General features: G+C 42.0%; 1 protein-coding gene across 26 annotated transcripts in view; it reads left to right on the forward strand.

Annotated features, from left to right (window-relative positions):
* Window positions 1-18310, forward strand: part of C12H11orf80 (chromosome 12 C11orf80 homolog) — a 111591-nt gene that overhangs the window by 65055 nt on the left and 28226 nt on the right. For 20 of the 26 annotated variants that reach the window (XM_031653740.1, XM_031653718.1, XM_031653725.1 and 17 more), the window contains 4 exons: window positions 41-112; window positions 3015-3210; window positions 13620-13770; window positions 15808-15954. In XM_031653740.1, the coding sequence (XP_031509600.1) occupies window positions 41-112; window positions 3015-3210; window positions 13620-13770; window positions 15808-15954 (566 nt within the window). The remainder of the gene's footprint in view (window positions 1-40; window positions 113-3014; window positions 3211-13619; window positions 13771-15807; window positions 15955-18310) is intronic. The other 6 variants (XM_031653719.1, XM_031653722.1, XM_031653727.1 and 3 more) reach the window with 3 other exon arrangements.

The raw sequence follows: 18310 nt of genomic DNA on the forward strand, positions 1-18310 counted from the left end.
GAATATTTGAGAGATGGCTTAGCTTTGCTTTGCTTTGCAGGGTAGAGAATGAACCCACTTTGAACCTTGGGAATGGAATTGCTCTTGTGGTCGACTCTCAGCATTATGTGAGGTGAAGGCGTAAAGCCTTGTTGTCCCTCTGCATATTTTACTCTCCTCTCTTGAGTATGAATGTGGGTAGAAATTGGAAATTGTCTCACTTGTCATTTATAAGTGCCAGGTGTCAGCTTCTCTATAAGAAAAGCAGAAGTAAAACTTTTTTTTAATGTTGAAAACTGCTGTTTTAAGTTATTTATGTGCTTGAATCTATTCTAAATGACCTGAAGACATGTGCCTTCTTCTCTCCAGGCCTTATTTTCTTCTGTAAATGAAACGAAACAGACCCTGCTAGTTCCAATCCCATTTGGGCATGAGAAGAGAAGACTGAATTTAAAACTTTACTTGAATTCTTGGCTAGAGAGATAGTATGAATACAAAGGAATTCATTGTACATTATTTTTTGTGCATCAGCATTTTGCATAGGTTTGGAAATCATCTCTCTGTCCATCTCCATCTTCTTCAGACTCCAAGAAAGTAAATCTGGTCAGGCACAGGCTCATGCCTGTAATCCCAGCACTTTGGGAGGCTGAAGTGGATGGATCACTTGAGGTCAAGAGTTTGAGACCAGCCTGGCCAAAATGGCAAAACCCCGTCTCTGCTAAAATTACAAAAATTAGCTGGGCGTGGTAGCACATGCCTGTAATCCCAGCTACTTGGGAGGCCAAAGCATGAGAATCGCTTGAACTTGGGAGGCGGAGGTTGCAGTGAGCCGAGATCACGCCACTGCACTCCAGTGACAGAGCAAGACTCCGTCTCAAAAAATAGTAATAATAAAAAATGTAAAAAATCCATGGAGGAGGTGGTAAACAATATGGAACACACAGAGCCCTTCTGTCTTGCCTTCCTGTGCCATTTAACTACCACAGAATCCAAAGCGAAAATGAATTATATCAAGAAAAGACCTAACATATGCTTAAGTCCAATTAATTTATTCTTTCTTTTTTTGAGACAGGGTCTCACTCTATTCAACCCAGATGCCATCATAGCTCACTGCAGCCTCGAATTCCTGGGCTCATTTTCCCACCTCAGCCTCCCGAGTAGCTAGTAGCTAGGACCACAGAAATATGCTACCATATGCTGCTAATTTTTTTTTTTTTTTTTGGAACGGAGTCTCACTCTGTCACCCAGGCTGGAGTGCAGATCTCGGCTCACTGCAACCTCCACCTCCTGGGTTCAAGTGATTCTCCTGCCTCAGCCTCCTGAGTAGCTGGAACTACAGGCGCACGTGACCATGCCCGGCTAATTTTTTTGTACTTTTAGTAGAGATGGAGTTTCACCATGTTGGCCAAGATGGTCTCGATCTCCTGACCTCGTGATCCACCCACCTCGGCCTCCCAAAGTGCTGAGATTACAGGCGTGAGCCACTGCGCCCAGCCCATATGCTGCTAATAAAAAAATTTTTTTTTGTAGAGATGAGGGTGTTGCCTAGGCAGGTATCAAACTCCCGGACTCAAGCAATCATCCTGCCTTGGCCTTTCAAAGAGCTGGGATTACAGATGTGAGCCACTGTGTCCAGCCCTAATTTAGTCTTTATTCATTAGTTTCTGCCTCTTATGTGCCCAGAGGCAGCACTAGTAGTCAGAGTCTCTTAAGGCTTAAAGAGACTGCCCTTGGTTTTTAGTCTGTTTTCTTATTCTCACCCAAAATTACACCTCAGATGAGAACATTTTTGTCATTTAATATACAGGTTATAATTTTCCCACCCCATATCTTTCTTTAGTGATCCTCTAATACTAAACAATCCTTACAGGTAGCAGCTTATCATCATAGTTGTACTGACAGAAGTTTAAGCCTCTGAGCCAATTTTTGTAGATGTGTTTCCTTGGATGACCTGATTAGAGATAAAGGAAAAGGTTCATTAATATTTCCTCTCTTTTAATTAATTAATTCATTCTTAATCATCTCTCTCAGGTTGAATATTTTCTCTCTGTTTAGAAAAGAGCTATTGGAAAGTAACAAAATTTTACTAGATTCTTTCTAGGAGAGAAAGATGGCCTGATTTTTTTTCTCATTGTTACTATCAAACAGCAACCTTAGACCTCTTCAGCGGAAGGTGTAGCATGTATGAGAGCAGACTTCTAAGTATCATGGGGCCAGTTTTAGGCCATTTGTGATTCATGGACCCCCTCACACAATGCTGACCTTTGAATGAATTTGAAAATTTGCCCAGAACCAAAGATTAATTTTAGTGGAGGAAATATACTTGAGAATAAGTAACAGGCTGGTCATGATGTCTCACACCTGTAGTCCCAGCACTATGGGAGGCCAAGGCAGAAAGATTGCTTGAGGCCAGGAGTTTGAGACCAGCCTAGTAAACATAGTAAGACCCCATCTCTAATAAAATAAAATAATAATATTTATTTTTTGAGACAAAGTCTTACTGTGTCGCTCAGGCTGGAGTACAGTGGCGCATTATCAGCTCACTGCGACCTCCGCCTCCCAGTTTCAAACGATTCTCTTGCCTCAGCCTCCTGAGTACCTGGGATTACAGGCATGCACCATCACGCCCAGCTATTGTATCTTTAGTAGAGAGGGAGTTTCACCATGTTGGCCAAGTTGGTCTTGAACTCCTGACCTCAAGTGATCCATCCACCTCAGCTTCCCAAAGTGCTAGGATTACAGGCGTAAGCCACCATACCGGGTCTAAAATGCTTTTTAAAAGAGAAACTAAGAAGCATCCATTAGTGGCAGCAAAAGCAGGAGCCATGATACCATCTCTGAAATGCCAATTTTTGTACTATTTCCATTGCCGTGATTCCCTGAGTGAGACATAAGTTATTTATTCCAACAAAACTGATATGGCACGTTATATGGTTATACATATGCTAGAGGTTATAAAAATAATTTTGAACGTTCTTTTAAATAATTTCTTAAGAGGAAAAAACGTTAAATTTGACTTGTCTGTTTTCTGACAGTAGACCAAATTTTGGTACAATTGAATCACACTGCAGCAGAATTCACCCTGTGCTAGGACATCCAGTAATGCTTTTCATCCCTGAAGACGTGGCTGGCATGGACTTGTTGGGAGAACTGATACTGACTCCAGCAGCTGCACTGTGCCCCAGCCCAAAGGTTTCTTCCAACCAGCTTAACAGGATTTATTCAGTTTCCATATCCTTTTGATGAAAAGTTCCATCCAATTATCTTTAGAATGGGTTTTTATATCCCAGTTTAGGAAAGCCTTTAGTATGTGAATTCTGCATCTACAAATATGTATGATTTGTGTAAAAACATATAATCTAATGTGAAAGCCAAGCTTGAAAATTTTGCCAGGGAACTGAAAACTGTAAAATGTGACACATGCCATGCATTTTTCATACAATCCAATATGACTAAAGCCTGAAATGAATGGTGCACGAGGAAGAGATGGGGCTAGAAAAGTAGTCTGGAGTTGAATATGGTTGATCTTGAGTGCCATACTAAGGATTGTGAACTTTATTCTCTGTACAGTAAGAAACCATTGAATGTGGCCGGGTGCAGTGGCTCACGCCTGTAATCCCAGCACTTTGGGAGGCCAAGGCGGGTGGATCATGAGGTCAGGAGATCAAGACCATCCTGACTAACGCAGTGAAACCCCGTCTCTACTAAAAATACAAAAAATTAGCCGGGCGTAGTGGTGGGTGCCTGTAGTCCCAGCTACTCAGGAGGCTGAGGCAGGAGAATGGTGTGAATAAGGGAGGCGGAGTCGAGATTGCGCCACTGCATTCCAGCCTGGGTGACAGAGCGAGACTCCATCTCAAAAAACAAAACAAAACAAAACAAAAACAAAAACCATCGAATGTTTTGGGAGAAGTCTTTAGCAGCATTATAGAGTATGGATAAGAGGCAGAAGTTAGTAATACTAAGTAAATAAGTAAGTGAACTCGATTAAAAATCATGAGTGCTTGACGACTGGGTGCAGTGGCTTACACCTGTAATCCCAGCACTTTGGCAGGCTGAGGCGGGCGGGTCACTTCAGGTCAGGGGTTTGAGACCAGCCTGGCCAATATGGTGAAATCCTGTTTCTACTAAATATACAAAAATTAGGCCGGGTGTGGTGGCTCACGCCTGTAATCCAAGCACTTTGGGAAGCTGAGGCGGATGGATCACAAGGTCAGGAGTTCGAGACCAGCCTGGCCAACATGGTGAAACCCCATCTCAGTAAATAAAAAAATTACCTGGGCGTGGTGGCAGGCACCTGTAATCCCAGCTACTCGGGAGGCTGAGGCAGGATAATCACTTGAACCCAGGAGGCAAAGGTTGCAGTGAGCCGAGATTGCGGCCACTGCATTCCAGCATGGGCAACAGAGTGAGATTCCATCTCAAAAAAAAAAAAAAAAAAAAAAAAGTAGCCAGGCATGGTGGTGCATGCCTGTAGTCCCATCTACTTGGGAGGCTGAGGCAGGAGAATCACTTGAACCTGGGAGGTGGAGGCTGCAGCGAGCCAAGAACACGACACTGCACTCCAGCCTGGGTGACAGAGCAAGACTGCCTCAGAAAGAAAAAAAAAGAAAGAAAGGAAAAGATAATAATAATAATGAGTGCTTGAATCTAAAGTGTGGTAGGCTTGGAAAGGCCAGACTTATTACCTGAATTAATCAACAAAATGTGGTAACCAGTTCATTATTAAGGTAGGGAGAGATTGGGGGCAGGGAACATCTAAGGTTGATATCAGATTTCTATGTCTAGAATAGGCAAATACAGAGAGACAGAAAGTTGATGGAGAGGCTTTTTTTTTTTTTTTGGTCTGCAGACAAGGTCTGGTTCTGTTGCCCAGGCTGGAGTGCAGTGACACAATCTCGGCTCACTGCAACCTCTGCTTCCCGAACTCAAACCATCCTCCCACCTCAGCCTCCTAGAGATCACAGGCATGTGCTACCATGCCCAGCTAATTTTTGCATTTTTGGTAGAGACAGAGTTTCACCATGTTGCCCAGGCTGGTCTCAAACTCCTGGACTCAAGCAATCCACCAGCCTCGGCCTCCCAAAGTGGTGGGATTACAGGCATGAGCCACTGTGCTCGGCCTGGAGGGGCTTCTTTTCAGAGTAATGAAAATGTTCTAAAATTGATGGTGGTGGTGATTGCACAACTCTTTGAATATTCTAAAATCCATTTTATTACACATTTAAAATGAGTGAATTGTATGGTATGTGAATTATATCTCAATAAAGCTATTAAAAATATTTCCACAGATGGCTGGGCGCGGTGGCTCACGCCTGTAATCCCAGCACTTTGGGAGGCCGAGATGGGCGGATCACGAGGTCAGGAGATCGAGACCATCCTGGCTAACACGGTGAAACCCCGTCTCTACTAAAAAATACAAAAAACTAGCCGGGTGAGGTGGCAGGCGCCTGTAATCCCAGCTACTTGGGAGGCTGAGGCCGGAGAATGGCGTGAACCCGGGAGCTGCAGCTTGCAGTGAGCTGAGATCCGGCCACTGCACTCCAGCCTGGGCGACAGAGTGAGACTCCGTCTGAAAAAAACAAAAAACAAAACAAAACAAAACAAAATTTCCACAGATAACTGACGGAGTAATGATACTTTCAGCAAGATAAAAAAACTTAATAGCAGATTTGGGGGATAAAGATGAGTTTGACATTAAACATGTTGAGTTTATGGTGCCTCAAGATATCCTTTGAACATTGTAAGGAGCTATATAGGAATTTGGTCTGGATCTTGGAAATGGTCAGATTTAGAGATACAGAATTTTAGAGTCTCAGTTTCCTCCATAGGTAAGAGTCGTGTAGTCCTGTGTTTAGAGCATGGCACAGTAGGGTAAATGTTGGATTCACTACTTTTTTTTTTTTTTTTTTTGAGACGGAGTTTCGCTCAGTTGCCCAGGCTAGAGTGTGGTGGCGCCATCTCAGCTCACTGCAAACTCCGCCTCCCAGGTTCACACCATTCTCCTGCCTCAGCCTCCCTAGTAGCTGGGACTACAGGCGCCTGCTGCCACGCCTGGCTAATTTTTTGTATTTTTAGTAGAGACGGGGTTTCACCGTGTTAGCCAGGAAGGTCTCGATCTCCTGACCTCGTGATCCACCCGTCTCGGCCTCCCAAAGTGCTGGGATTACAGGCGTGAGCCACCGCGCCCGGCCTGGATTCACTACTAATTAGCTGTGTGACTGTAGGTAACTTACTTAACCAGCCTAAGCCTTTTCTTCCTCTGCTTTAAAATGAGGATGATACTTATAAGTTTAGTTTCCCTTGCAAAAATTGGTTTTCTGTTCTTTTGGGGTTTGTTTGCTTGTTTTAGAATTAAGTATAATAATCCATGTGAATGAAGCTCCTAGCATATAACAAGTACTCAATAATATTAATAATTGTTATTGTCATATGACTGAAGCTGTAGGAGTAAATGAAGTTATAGAAAAGTATAAACAGTGAGAACAGGCTGGACGCGGTGGCTCACGCCTGTAATCCCAGCACTTTGGGATGGTGAAGATGGCAGAGCACTTGAGGTCAGGAGTTTGAGACCAGCATGGCCAGCATGACAAAACCCTGTCTGTATTAAAAATACAAAAATTAGCCAGGCGTGGTGGTGCATGACTGTAGTCCCAGCTACTCGGGAGACTGAGACAGGAGAATTACTTGAACCTGGGAGGCACAGGTTGCAGTGAGCTAATATCACGCCACTGCACTCCAGCCTGGGCGGCAGAGTAAGACTCTGTTTCAAAAAAAAAAAAAAAAAAAAAAACAAAGAGGCGTGGTATGATAGATGTCAGCTATCTGATGTTGCATGTCAGATATCAAAAGATACCATAGTATCTTTTAGGGAGGAGGAGGGAGCAGGATGGTGATGAAAACATTTTCATCACCATGCTTGGACATTTTCTATTTTAAAACATGCTTTTTCTTTATATCTAGATAGTACAGAAGAGTATAAAATAAATAAGTTTCTTTTTCCTCCTCATTCCATTGTCTAGAAGGAATAAGACAGACAAATTTTTTTGTCCTCTTGGGGAAAATTTAACAGATAGATATTAGGTAGTGATAAGTGCAGTGGAGATAAATAGAACAAAGTAATAGAGAGTGATGGAGATGTTATGTTAAATATGGTCAGTGAAGCCTCTAAGGAGAGTGTTTTAAAAAAGAGAGAGAGCTAGCTATGAAAATTCTGGTGAGATTTTACTTTCTGAAAGTGGCCAACTTGATAATTTAGACCAACCTTCTCACTGAAGGCAAAGGCTGGATGAAATATTAAAACATCATAAAAGCAGGCCGGGTATGGTGGCTCACGCCTGTAATCCCAGCACTTTGGGAGGCCAAGGTGGGTGGATCACCTGAGGTCAGGAGTTCGAGACCAGCCTGACCAACGTGGAGAAACCCTGTCTCTCCTAAAAATACAAAATTAACCAGGCATGGTGGTGCATGCCTGTAATCCCAGCTACTCAGGAGACTTGAGGCAGGAGAATCTCTTGAACCTGGGAGGTGGTGGTTGCGGTGAGCCGGGATTGCGCCATTGCACTGCAGCCTGGGCAACAAAAGCGAAACTCCATCTCAAAAAACAAACAAAATCATAAAAGCATCAAAGAGCTAGTGAAGAGGAGTTTCTGTGCCATGATTTAGGAGAGGTTTGAATTACAGAGAGCTAAGCCTAGCATTGGGGGATGCTTTTGCCCTGGAGTAGTTTGCCAATTCAAGCAAGTAGTTGAGAGGCTAAGATGTATTAATACTTCCAAATCAATGCAGGACAAAAAGGCCAAAGAATCCAGGACCTGCTGAGCTTGGGAGTGCTGCTAAAAACACCTCTTGCCTTGGGCAAGGGATAACTAGAAGGCTATATTTTAAGGAGTAAGGTCAACCTGAAATAAATCACTCTTCACATGGACTGTATATACTTTCTGGTCATCTAGGCAGGCCAGAAAATCTTAAACTTTTAAATTGGATTAGGATGATTTTAGATTTGTTAGTTCTAGATGTCTTATGGAAGCAAACAAAAATTTCTAGAGGAAAATAACTGCATCCTGTGCTCCCAATTATTTAACACTTTTTCAAATAGTGTCTCATGGTGCATATGCACACACATATGCACAGTCACAAATAATCAGGTGTAAGAAAGGACAAGATAGCAAAAACAAAGTCACAGAAACACCCACTGGGACTCCAGATACTGGTGATATCAGACATTGACTTTAAAAAGTTATGCTTAGCTGGGTGTAGTGGTTCACACCTGTAATCTCAGCACTTTGGGAGGCTGAGGCAGGAGGATTGCTTGAGCCTGCAAGTTCGATATCAGCCTGGGAAACACAGTGAGACCCCCATCTCTAGACAAGTTAGCTGGGCATGGATGGTGCATGCCTGTGGTCCCAGCTACTCAGGAGGCTGAAGTGGGAAGATTGCTTGAGCACAGGAGGTCAAGACTGCAGTGAGCCATGATCGCACCACTGCCCTTCAGCCTGGGTGATGTGAGACCTGTTTCAAAAAAAAAAAAAATGAAAAATTATGCTTACTATGTTTATGAAAATGAAAGCAAGTTTGAAAAATTTTACTAGGAAACAAACTGTATGAAATAACTTTTAACAAGAACAAAACAGAAATTGTGGAATCAAGAAATATAATAACCAATGTTGAATAAAATTTGGTACACAGGTTTAACAGCAGATTAAGTACAACTTAAGTGAATTTGTAAACTAAAAGCTAAAGATAGCAAGAACTTAGCAAAAATAAAGCAAAGAGACAAGTCATGGAAAATACAGAAGAAAGGGGTTAACAGAGTAAAGAGTAAAACTGTCTAATGGGTATTTAATTGATGTCCAAAAAGAGAAGAGAGAAGAGAAAATGGGGCAGAAACAATATTTAAAGAGTTAATGACTGAAACAACTGAGACAGATTTAACAACAGAATAATCAAGCAGTATAAATAAAAAAGATTTATACACCTAAAGAGATGAAAAACAGAGAAAATCTTAAAATCAGTCAGGAGGACAAATCATCTTTAAAAGATGAACAGATTAACAGTTGACTTCCCCATTCCAACAGAAGGTGTTAGACTAATAGTGTTAATGTCCTGAAATAAAACCATTACCAACCTAGAATTTCATATCCAATCCAAATATTCCTCAACATAAAAGGTAATAAACTTACCTGTATATTATGTTAAAATTATAATCCATGTAACAAGAAGAATTAATTCAACAGACTTTAGAACATGGTGTTTTGACTATACATTCTTAGCAGGATATACTCTAAGGATGAAATGGAAGTCCAAAGACCTCTTAAAATTTATTCAGTGGCATGATTGTTAGGAATAATATTGGTATTTTATATTGGAATTATTGTATACATACTTATGATAAAAAATTATGTTAACAATGTTAGGAACCAAAATTTTTAGCATCATATGGAAGAATGTGAGTGTAAATTCAGAGAAATAGCAATTTTTTTTTAAAGGCGTCTTGCTCTGTTGCCCAGGCTAAAGTGCAGTGGTGCGATCATAGCTCACTGCAACCTCGAACTTCTGGGGTTAAGCAGTCCTCCTACCTCAGCCTCTCCTGAGTAGCTGGGACTACAGGCATGCACCATCATGTCTGGCTAATTTATTTTTATTTTAATTTTTTTGTAGAGACAGGGTCTCACCCCTGAGTTTCCAAATTTAATGAAAACTATAAACCTGCAGATTCATGATCAATGAAGCCTAAGTGTAAGAAATATGAAGAAAATTATACTGAGTCACATCACAATCAAAGTATTTGAAGCCAGTAATAAAAAATTTTAAAAGCAGCTGGAGATAAAAAAGACACATTATGTGTACAGCAACAAAATAATTATGGCAGATTTCTCACTGGACACAATGTTAACTGGAAGAAAGTGGGGTAACATCTTTAGAAAGTACTGAGAGAGCCGGGCGCGGTGGCTCAAGCCTGTAATCCCAGCACTTTGGGAGGCCGAGGCGGGTGGATCACGAGGTCAGGAGATCGAGACCATCCTGGCTAACATGGTGAAACCCCGTCTCTACTAAAAATACAAAAAACTAGCCGGGCGTGGTGGCGGGCGCCTGTAGTCCCAGCTACTCGGAGGCTGAGGCGGGAGAATGGCGTGAACCCGGGAGGCGGAGCTTGCAGTGAGCCGAGATCGCGCCACTGCACTCCAGCCTGGGCGACAGAGCGAGACTCCGTCTCAAAAAAAAAAAAAAAAAAAAAAAAAAAAGTACTGAGAGAAAAAAGGCAAAATGAAGAATTTTTCAGACATAGAAAAGGTGAAAGAGTGTATCACGAGAAGACCTGTATTATAAGAAATGTTAACAGAAATCTTTTAGGTAGAAGAAAAGTGATGCCAAATGGAATTCTGGATCTACCCAAAAAAGGAAGAGCACTGGAAGTGGTGGCTATGCGGGTAGATACAAAATACTTTTGTCCTTTTAAAAACACAAAATATCCTTCTTGAGTATATAAACCAAAAAGTATCTAAGACAGGTCTCAATTAGTTTAGAAGTTTATTTTTGCCAAGGTTAAGGATGTGCCTGTGCCTTTCTCTAAAGACAGTTTTGAGGTCTTCGGTATTTAAAGGAGGGAAATGCAGGCTGGAGGGGAAAGAGGGAGGGGATGGTCACATTATTGAATCCATATGTTACAAGAGAAAAGGAGCAAGTAGGGGAATAGTCAATTATGTATTTGTCTTGTGCTCAGTAAATTGACCCTTTATATAATAGAAGGAGAACATAAGAGTAGCTACCTGTAGAGGTATTTAACCCTTTATCTGTAGCTATCTGCTTAGGAACAAAAGGAGAGGCAACTTCTTGCATGACTCAGCTTTCAGCTAAATTATTTCCTTTTGGCATAGTGGTTTGGGGTCTTGAGTTTGAATTTTCCTTTCATAAGTACCTCACCAGAAAAAAAAAAAAAAAAAAATCTTTAAGAAACAAGTCTTGAAGTCCCTCCCTTCAGGACTCCAATTACACATTCTTGAATTAGGCCACCTAAAGTTATCCCACAGTTCACTGAGGCTTTCTTCATTTATGTAGAGACAGGGTCTTGCTGTTTCCCAGGCTGGAGTGCAGTGACTTGATCTTAGCTCACTACAGCCTTGAGCTCCTAAGCTCATGTGACCTTCCCACTTCAGCCTCCTGAGTGGCTAGGAGTACAGGTGCGCACCACATCTGGCTAATTTTGCATGTGTGTGTGTGACATGTTTTGCTATCATTTTCTATTTTTTTCATATTTCTTTTTTTTGAGATGGAGTCTCACTCTGTCGCCCAGGCTGAAGTGCAGTGGTGTGATCTCAGCTTACTGCAACCTCCGCCTCCTGGGTTCAACCAGTCAGGACCCTGAAATGATTTCTATCTCTGCCATTTCAGCCTCCTGAGCACCTGGAACATGGCCAGCGAATTTTTGTATTTTTAATAGAGACAGGGTTTCGTCATGTTGGCCAGGCTGGTCTCGAACTCCTGACCTCAAGTCATCTGCTCGCCTTGGCCTCCCAAAGTGCTGGGATTACAGGCATGACCTACTGCACCTGGCCTATATTTTTCGTATTTCTTATGCTTAGGGTTCATTGATCATGGATCTGCAAAAATATAACATATAAAGTTTATAACGTCTGTGGAAGTAAAACATGTGACAATAGCACAAAGGCCAAGAGGAGAGAAGTAGAAGTATATCGCTGGATTTTTAGACTATATATGAATTGTTATAATATCATTTGAAGGTAGACTGTGATAAGTTAAAGTTGTATACTAATAAAGCCTGGCAATCCCTAGGTTAATGCAACAGTTATAACGAATAACTTTAAAAGGAGATAAAATGGAATTATAAAAAATTCCTGGCAGCATGGTGGCTCTTACCTGTAGTCCCAGCTATCTTGGAGGCTGATGCAGAGAGAGGATCGCTTAAGCCCAGGAATTTGAGGCTGCAGTGAGCTATGATCACATCATTGCACTCTAGTCTGAGCAACAGAATGAGACCCTGTCTCTTAAAAAAGGGGGGTGGGGAGAGAGAGAAAACACTTTTTAAAACTTAAAAAGCAATTTCTAATCCAAAAATAGAAAAGAGGAAAAAGGAAACAAAGAATACAAGCAACAAATGGAAAAGAGATGATGGATTTAAACCCAACTGTAGCTATATTCATATTACATGTAAATGATTTAAACAACCCAATTATAAGACAACTGCACTTCTTGGCTCTTCAGACACTCCCCTCTTATTCTGAGTTTGCATCTTAAAATTCCTCTTGCCCTAAACAGTGAGTCAGCCTTAGTTCATGTGTTAATGCCTTCTGAGATTTGTGAGGGAGACTTCATTTACGGGTATAAAGCCTTTCCATAATGCCCCAGTGCCCACTGGGTAGGAATTTTAATCTTCACAATACCTTGTGTTTACCCCATAAGAAAGAGGATGAAAACGAAGAAAGATAAAGGAAAGTACACATTCTGGTCTCTGGCCTTGGTTCAGGGGACAAGAAAGGTTAAGCAGTGGTTCTGAATGGGGTAATCTTGTCCTCAAAGGACATTTGGCAATGTCTGGAGACATTTTTGATTGTCATGGAGGGGGTAATGTGAGGAAGGGTGCCACTGGCATTTGGTGGCTAGAGGCCAGGGATGCTACTAAACATCCTATAGTGCACAGGACTGCCCACCACAGTGAAGAATTATCTGGCCCAAAGTGTCACTAGTGCAGAGGTTAAGAAACCCTGGGTTACAGATAGGATAAGAGTGGGAATGGGAAGTTCAGAAACCATTTCAGGGGCATGCCTTCTTTTGTTTTAGATAATAGGTTTGGAGACGATCAGAGGAAGTTTCCTTCTCAATCTGAGTATACTCAAATACTTCCCAGAAAATATTGCATTGTATATACTTCTAGCATGTATCACATTGTATTATAGCTTACCAGCTTTTATGTATCTCTGATACTGTAAATATGATAAACTTGAGGACAGATATCTGGATATTCATCTTTGTACCCCAAGAACTTAGAACTTAAAACAATGTTAACCTGTGGTGCCTTTCAAATCTATGATCATGTGAACCGGATGAATAAACAAACTGTCTTAATATTGTATCTGTAACTCACACTTATTAAACCCAGAATAAATTTCTGGGGATCCTAGTGGATCTATCTGTGGTGCCTCACACCTGTCTTCAGTGTGGAAAGGCTTAGTATATAACTGCTTAGGCTGGGCATGGTGGCTCATGCCTGTAATCCCAGCACTTTGGGAGGTAGAGGTGGGCGGATCACGGGGTCAAGAGATCGAGACCGTCCTGGCCAACATAGTGAAACCCCATCTCTACTAAAACTACAAAAATTAGCCAGTCATGGTGGCATGCACCTGTAATCCCAGCTACCTAGCTACTTGGGAGGCTGAGGCAGGATAATCGCTTGAACCCGGGAGGTGGAGGTTGCAGTGAGCGGAGATGGCGCCATTGCACTCCAGCCTGGGTGACAGAGCAAGACTCTATCTCAAAAAAAGAAAAAAAGAAAAAAAAAAAAAAGTAACTGCATAACACATTTATGGGAGTGTAAACCAGGTCAGGGTTATATTTGTTTTTTATACAAGTGAATACATAGTCATAAGATACTAAAACTTGGCAGTTTTCTTTAGCAACTACACATATTTCTATATGGACCTTTGGGTCTGCCTCTGATATTGTCAACTTGGGAGCAGCCAATGACTACTTTCTTCAAAGATACCTCTTCTTTAATTGATTGGAAAAAATACCATTTGTGTATGGTACCCAATTTGGATCTCAATTTGGATAGAGGTATATCCTCCCTCTCTCTGCACAGGAATGAAGAAACTTGAAGAATATTGGAGAAATGAAAGGAAATACGAATAGAAAGTGTATATAAAAATATGACCAGAGATATGGCCCAGGTTGGGGTTTGAGGGTCAGGGTCTGGCCAAATGTGAGAGACCACTTGAAGTGAGGCAAACAGGTGTCAAACAGGCAAAGCTCTTTCAGAGCTTGTTTTGGCATTGCATGTTTTTTTGTTGTTTGTTTTTGTTTGTTTTGTTTTGTTTTGTTTTTTGAAACAGAGTCTTGCTCCATCGCCCAGGCTGGAGTGCAGTGGTACAATCTTGGCTGGCTGCAACCTCTGCCTCCTGGGTTCAAGTGATCCTCCTGCCTCACCCTTCCGAGTAGCTGGGATTACAGGTGCCCACCACCATGCCTAGCTAATTGTTTTTTGTATTTTTGGTAGAGACAGCATTTCCCCATGTTGGCCAGGCTGGTCTTGAACTCCTGACCTCAAGTGGCCCACCTGCCTCAGCCTCCCAAAGTGCTGGTATTATAGGTGTGAGCCACCGCACCCGGCCTGGCATTGCATGTTGATACTGGTTCTCCTCTTACTTCCTCTGCTGCCTCCTCTATTCCTGGTCCTTCTGTTAGATACTTGTTCAGAAGAGTTCTAATGTACCTAATCTGTCAACTCTGGGCCTTTACAAAGATAAGGGAGCAGTGATACTTCTGAACTACTGTGGAAGATAAATGCTTCATAATGAACTGAGAAAATCACATAAAATTCCTTAGAAACAATTAAAACACATACAAGTGCAAGATGTAATAGTATTAGGCCTAGGAAGCAGACTGTAATATTCACATAAACTCTAACCATACCAGCTTTGGGTGAATCATGCTAAAAGTTGGAGGTTAATAACTGAGCTAATAAAACTGTGAAATTGGAGTATGTGACCATGGGCTGATATCTAGGAGGGGTTGCAGTTTTGAGATTGACTGTTCTAACTAGAATCCTATGAAATTTAGAAGGTAGTCTGGTCTTCTGGCTCCTGAGGAAGATGACCAATAGGGAAGAGGTATTCTGCGGCTATGACTGGTATGAGAAGATTGAAGCCTACTGGGAAGGGGCAGTATCTTAGCGGGAATGATAGACTCCACCGATTTCAAATAGAGATATGACTGGTGAATTTCTAGGGCTCTCCATATCTCCTTTTCTCTTTCATTTTTGTTTTTGGGCTTTGCTGGTTTAGTTTTTTACCAATTCATGGTCCTGAACTTTCTCAGTTAACTTTGGAAATGGATAATGTAGAAAATGTCCCTTCATCTCCCTCCCTTACTACTCTAAAGGACAGAACAAGGATCCATATGAAGGTACTTCTCTACATGGATCTGAAATATAGGACTATCCTGATTGTATTCTAAAGGATCAAGGTGCTAGAAAGTGACCACTGGGCAATGGATTACATTTGGGGATACAAATATATAGTACTGGGGCTAAAAGCAGATTCTTTAGTCAGTCTAGCAAAATCTAGAACTCAGTTCCACCATTTACTGGCTCATGCTGAATGAGGTATTTAACCTATCTGTGCCTCTTTTCTTATCTGTAAAAGGGCATAAGAATAGGTCCTATCCAATAGTGTTGTTGTAAAGTCTAAATGTGGAAATAGTACATAAGCATTTGATGCAGTACCTGGCATGTAACACAAGTTAGCTGTTGTCATCACACTTAGGTGAATCTAACCTCTTACCAGCCATACCTGCCTTAGAAAGTTGTACAAGGAATCAATTAATTTATTGTGTAGTGCTTCTCAGTAATGTAAAGGAGTGTTGTTTGGTTTGCATTTTACATACCTAGTTACTATTTTCATGTTCTTCCTGTGAATCATTATGATTTGCTTCCATCATGTGGATAGAGAAACAGGTTCAGAAGGGTAAATGAGTGTTTGAATTTAGATCCCCTATTCTCAGATCCTTCTTTGTTCAGAATACAGGTTCTGTAGTCACTTTGTATTTCGAGGGCTTTACTTATCTTAGAAATTCATGTAATATCTTGTCCTCTAGATTTGGTGCTTCCAGATGTGAGTTATCGGGCGGAATCCAGTGAGGGGGATCAGTCTCATAATATGGACCCTCAAGGACAAACTCTGCTGCTTTTTCTCTTTGTGGATTTCCACAGTGCATTTCCAGTCCAGCAGATGGAAATCTGGGGTAAGTATAAGAGAATGGGGTTGCCAGCTTGGGTGTGCCAAATGCTAAGAGAGAGGGAAACTTTGTGTAATGCACACATGTAAATTAGATATATTTCTGTAGAATAAAGAAGTTCAGTGAAAAACCCTGCTTAATAAAATAAATATATCCTATAGAAAAGATTCATATATTGATGCATTGCTTAAATGACGACGTTTCTAGATCTGGTTGGCCAGAAATCAGCAGACACTTCATATATATTGCTCCCTAGGGATCAGCAGTTCTCAATGTTAGCTGCACAATATTACCTGAAGAGCATCTAAAATGCTCATTCCCCAGAGATTCTGATTTCCAGATGGACTGAGGTGGGGCTCAGGGCTCAGTATGTTTAAGAAATTTTTTTAATTTTTAGAGACGCTCTGTCATCCAGGCTGGAGTGCAGTTGCGCGAGCATAGCTCACTGCAACATCAAACTCCTGGGCTCAAGTGATCCTCCCACTTCAGCCTCCCAAGTAGCTGGGCCTACAGGTGTATGCGACCGCACCTGGATAACCTTTTCAATTATTTTTTGTATTATTATTTTTTGTATGGAGGTCTTGCTTTGTTGCCCAGGCTGGTCTCGAACTCCTGGCTTCAAGTAATCTTCCTTCCTTGGCATCCCTAAGTGCTTGTTGGTATGTTTTTAAAGTTTCTCAGGCCAGGTGTGGTGGCTCACGCCTGTAATCTCAGCACTTTTGGAGGCTGAAGTGGGTGGATCACTTGCAGCCAGGAGTTCAAGGCCAGCCTGGCCAACACGGCGAAACCCCATCTCTACTAAAAATACAAAAATTAGCTGGCATGGTGGCGGCTTCTTGTAACCTCAGCTATTTGGGAGACTGAGACAGGAGAATCTCTTGAACCCAGGAGGCAGAGGTTGCAGTGAGCCGAGATTGTACCACTGCACTTCAGCCCGGGCAAGACATTGAGACTGTGTCTCAAAAAGTAAAATAAAGTAAAGTAAAATAAAATAAAATAAAACTTCTAGGGTGATTCTGATGTATAGCAAGGCTTGGGAACTTTTCATCATCATGCTGCCTTTCCAGGCGGATTTTTAAAAAATGCACACCTAACTAGCCGGGCGAGGTGGCGGGCGCCTGTAGTCCCAGCTACTCGGGAGGCTGAGGCAGGAGAATGGCGTGAACCCGGGAGGCGGAGCTTGCAGTGAGCTGAGATCCAGCCACTGCACTCCAGCCTGGGCGGCAGAGCGAGACTCCGTCTCAAAAAAAAAAAATGCACACCTGTTCTTATTCAGGTATGCAACAAGGAACCTTTGGTGTTTATCTGTTAGATGGGTGATAATTTGTTATCAATCAGAAAGGTTATCTATGATAGAGATAAAACAGTGGTTTCATTTTCTGGTCCATAAAACACATGCATCAGAATCACTGGATGATGATGATGATGATGATGATTATTATTATTATTATTTTTGAGACAGAGTCTCCCTCTGTCACCCAGGCTGAAGTGCAGTGGCGCGATCTTGACTCACTGCAACCTCCACCTCTCGGGTTCAAGCGATTTTCCTGCCTCAGCCTCCTGAGTAGCTGGAATTACAGGCACATGCCACCACACCTGGCTAATTTTTGTATTTTTAATAGAGACGGGGTTTCACCATGTTGGTCAGGCTGGTCTCAAACTCCTGACCTCATGATCCACCCGCCTTGGTGCCCCAAACTACTGGGATTACAGGTGTGAGCCACTGCCCCTGGCCATTATTATTATTTTTGTAGAGACAAGGTCTGAACTCATGGGCTCAAGTGATCCTCCCACCTCGGCCTCCCAAAGTGCTCGGATTACAGGCATGAGCAACACACCTGCCTCAAGTGATTCTTAAATATAGTAAAACTTGAAAACCACTGAGCATGAGCAGGAGTTGGCGGCTTTATTTTAATCCAGTAAACCCTGAGATGTAAATTTAAGTGTTTCTCAATGCCCTTCTAATCTTTGAGGAAAGTTACAGGGAGAAGTGGAGCTTATACAAATTTGGGGAAAAGTTTGTAAGCCTCCCTTTTGGTGCTTCTGATATGTCTCTGTGTTCTCCTTTCTCTATGGGCCAGTGTGTTTTCATGGGACTCTATTCAGGCACTCCAGTGCTATTTGGTGTGGCCCTGCTCCCACTGAGTCATAAGAAAAAGACTGCTTACAACACCAGACCAAAAGAGCTCATGTTGACTGGTGTCCATTATTTATTGAACAAACCATTGTTGGCTGTGGTATTCTTCCTGCTACCTTCCTTCTGAGCCTCTCAGCAGTAAGATAAGGCAAACTTTTCCCTGCCTTTTCCCAAAACGTGCTGTACACACTGTAGGAGAGAAGCACTGTTTCCTGGGGCTCTGGC

The sequence above is a fragment of the Papio anubis genome, chromosome 12 (genome assembly GCF_008728515.1).
Source record: "Papio anubis isolate 15944 chromosome 12, Panubis1.0, whole genome shotgun sequence".
Classification (NCBI taxonomy): Eukaryota; Metazoa; Chordata; class Mammalia; order Primates; family Cercopithecidae; genus Papio; species Papio anubis.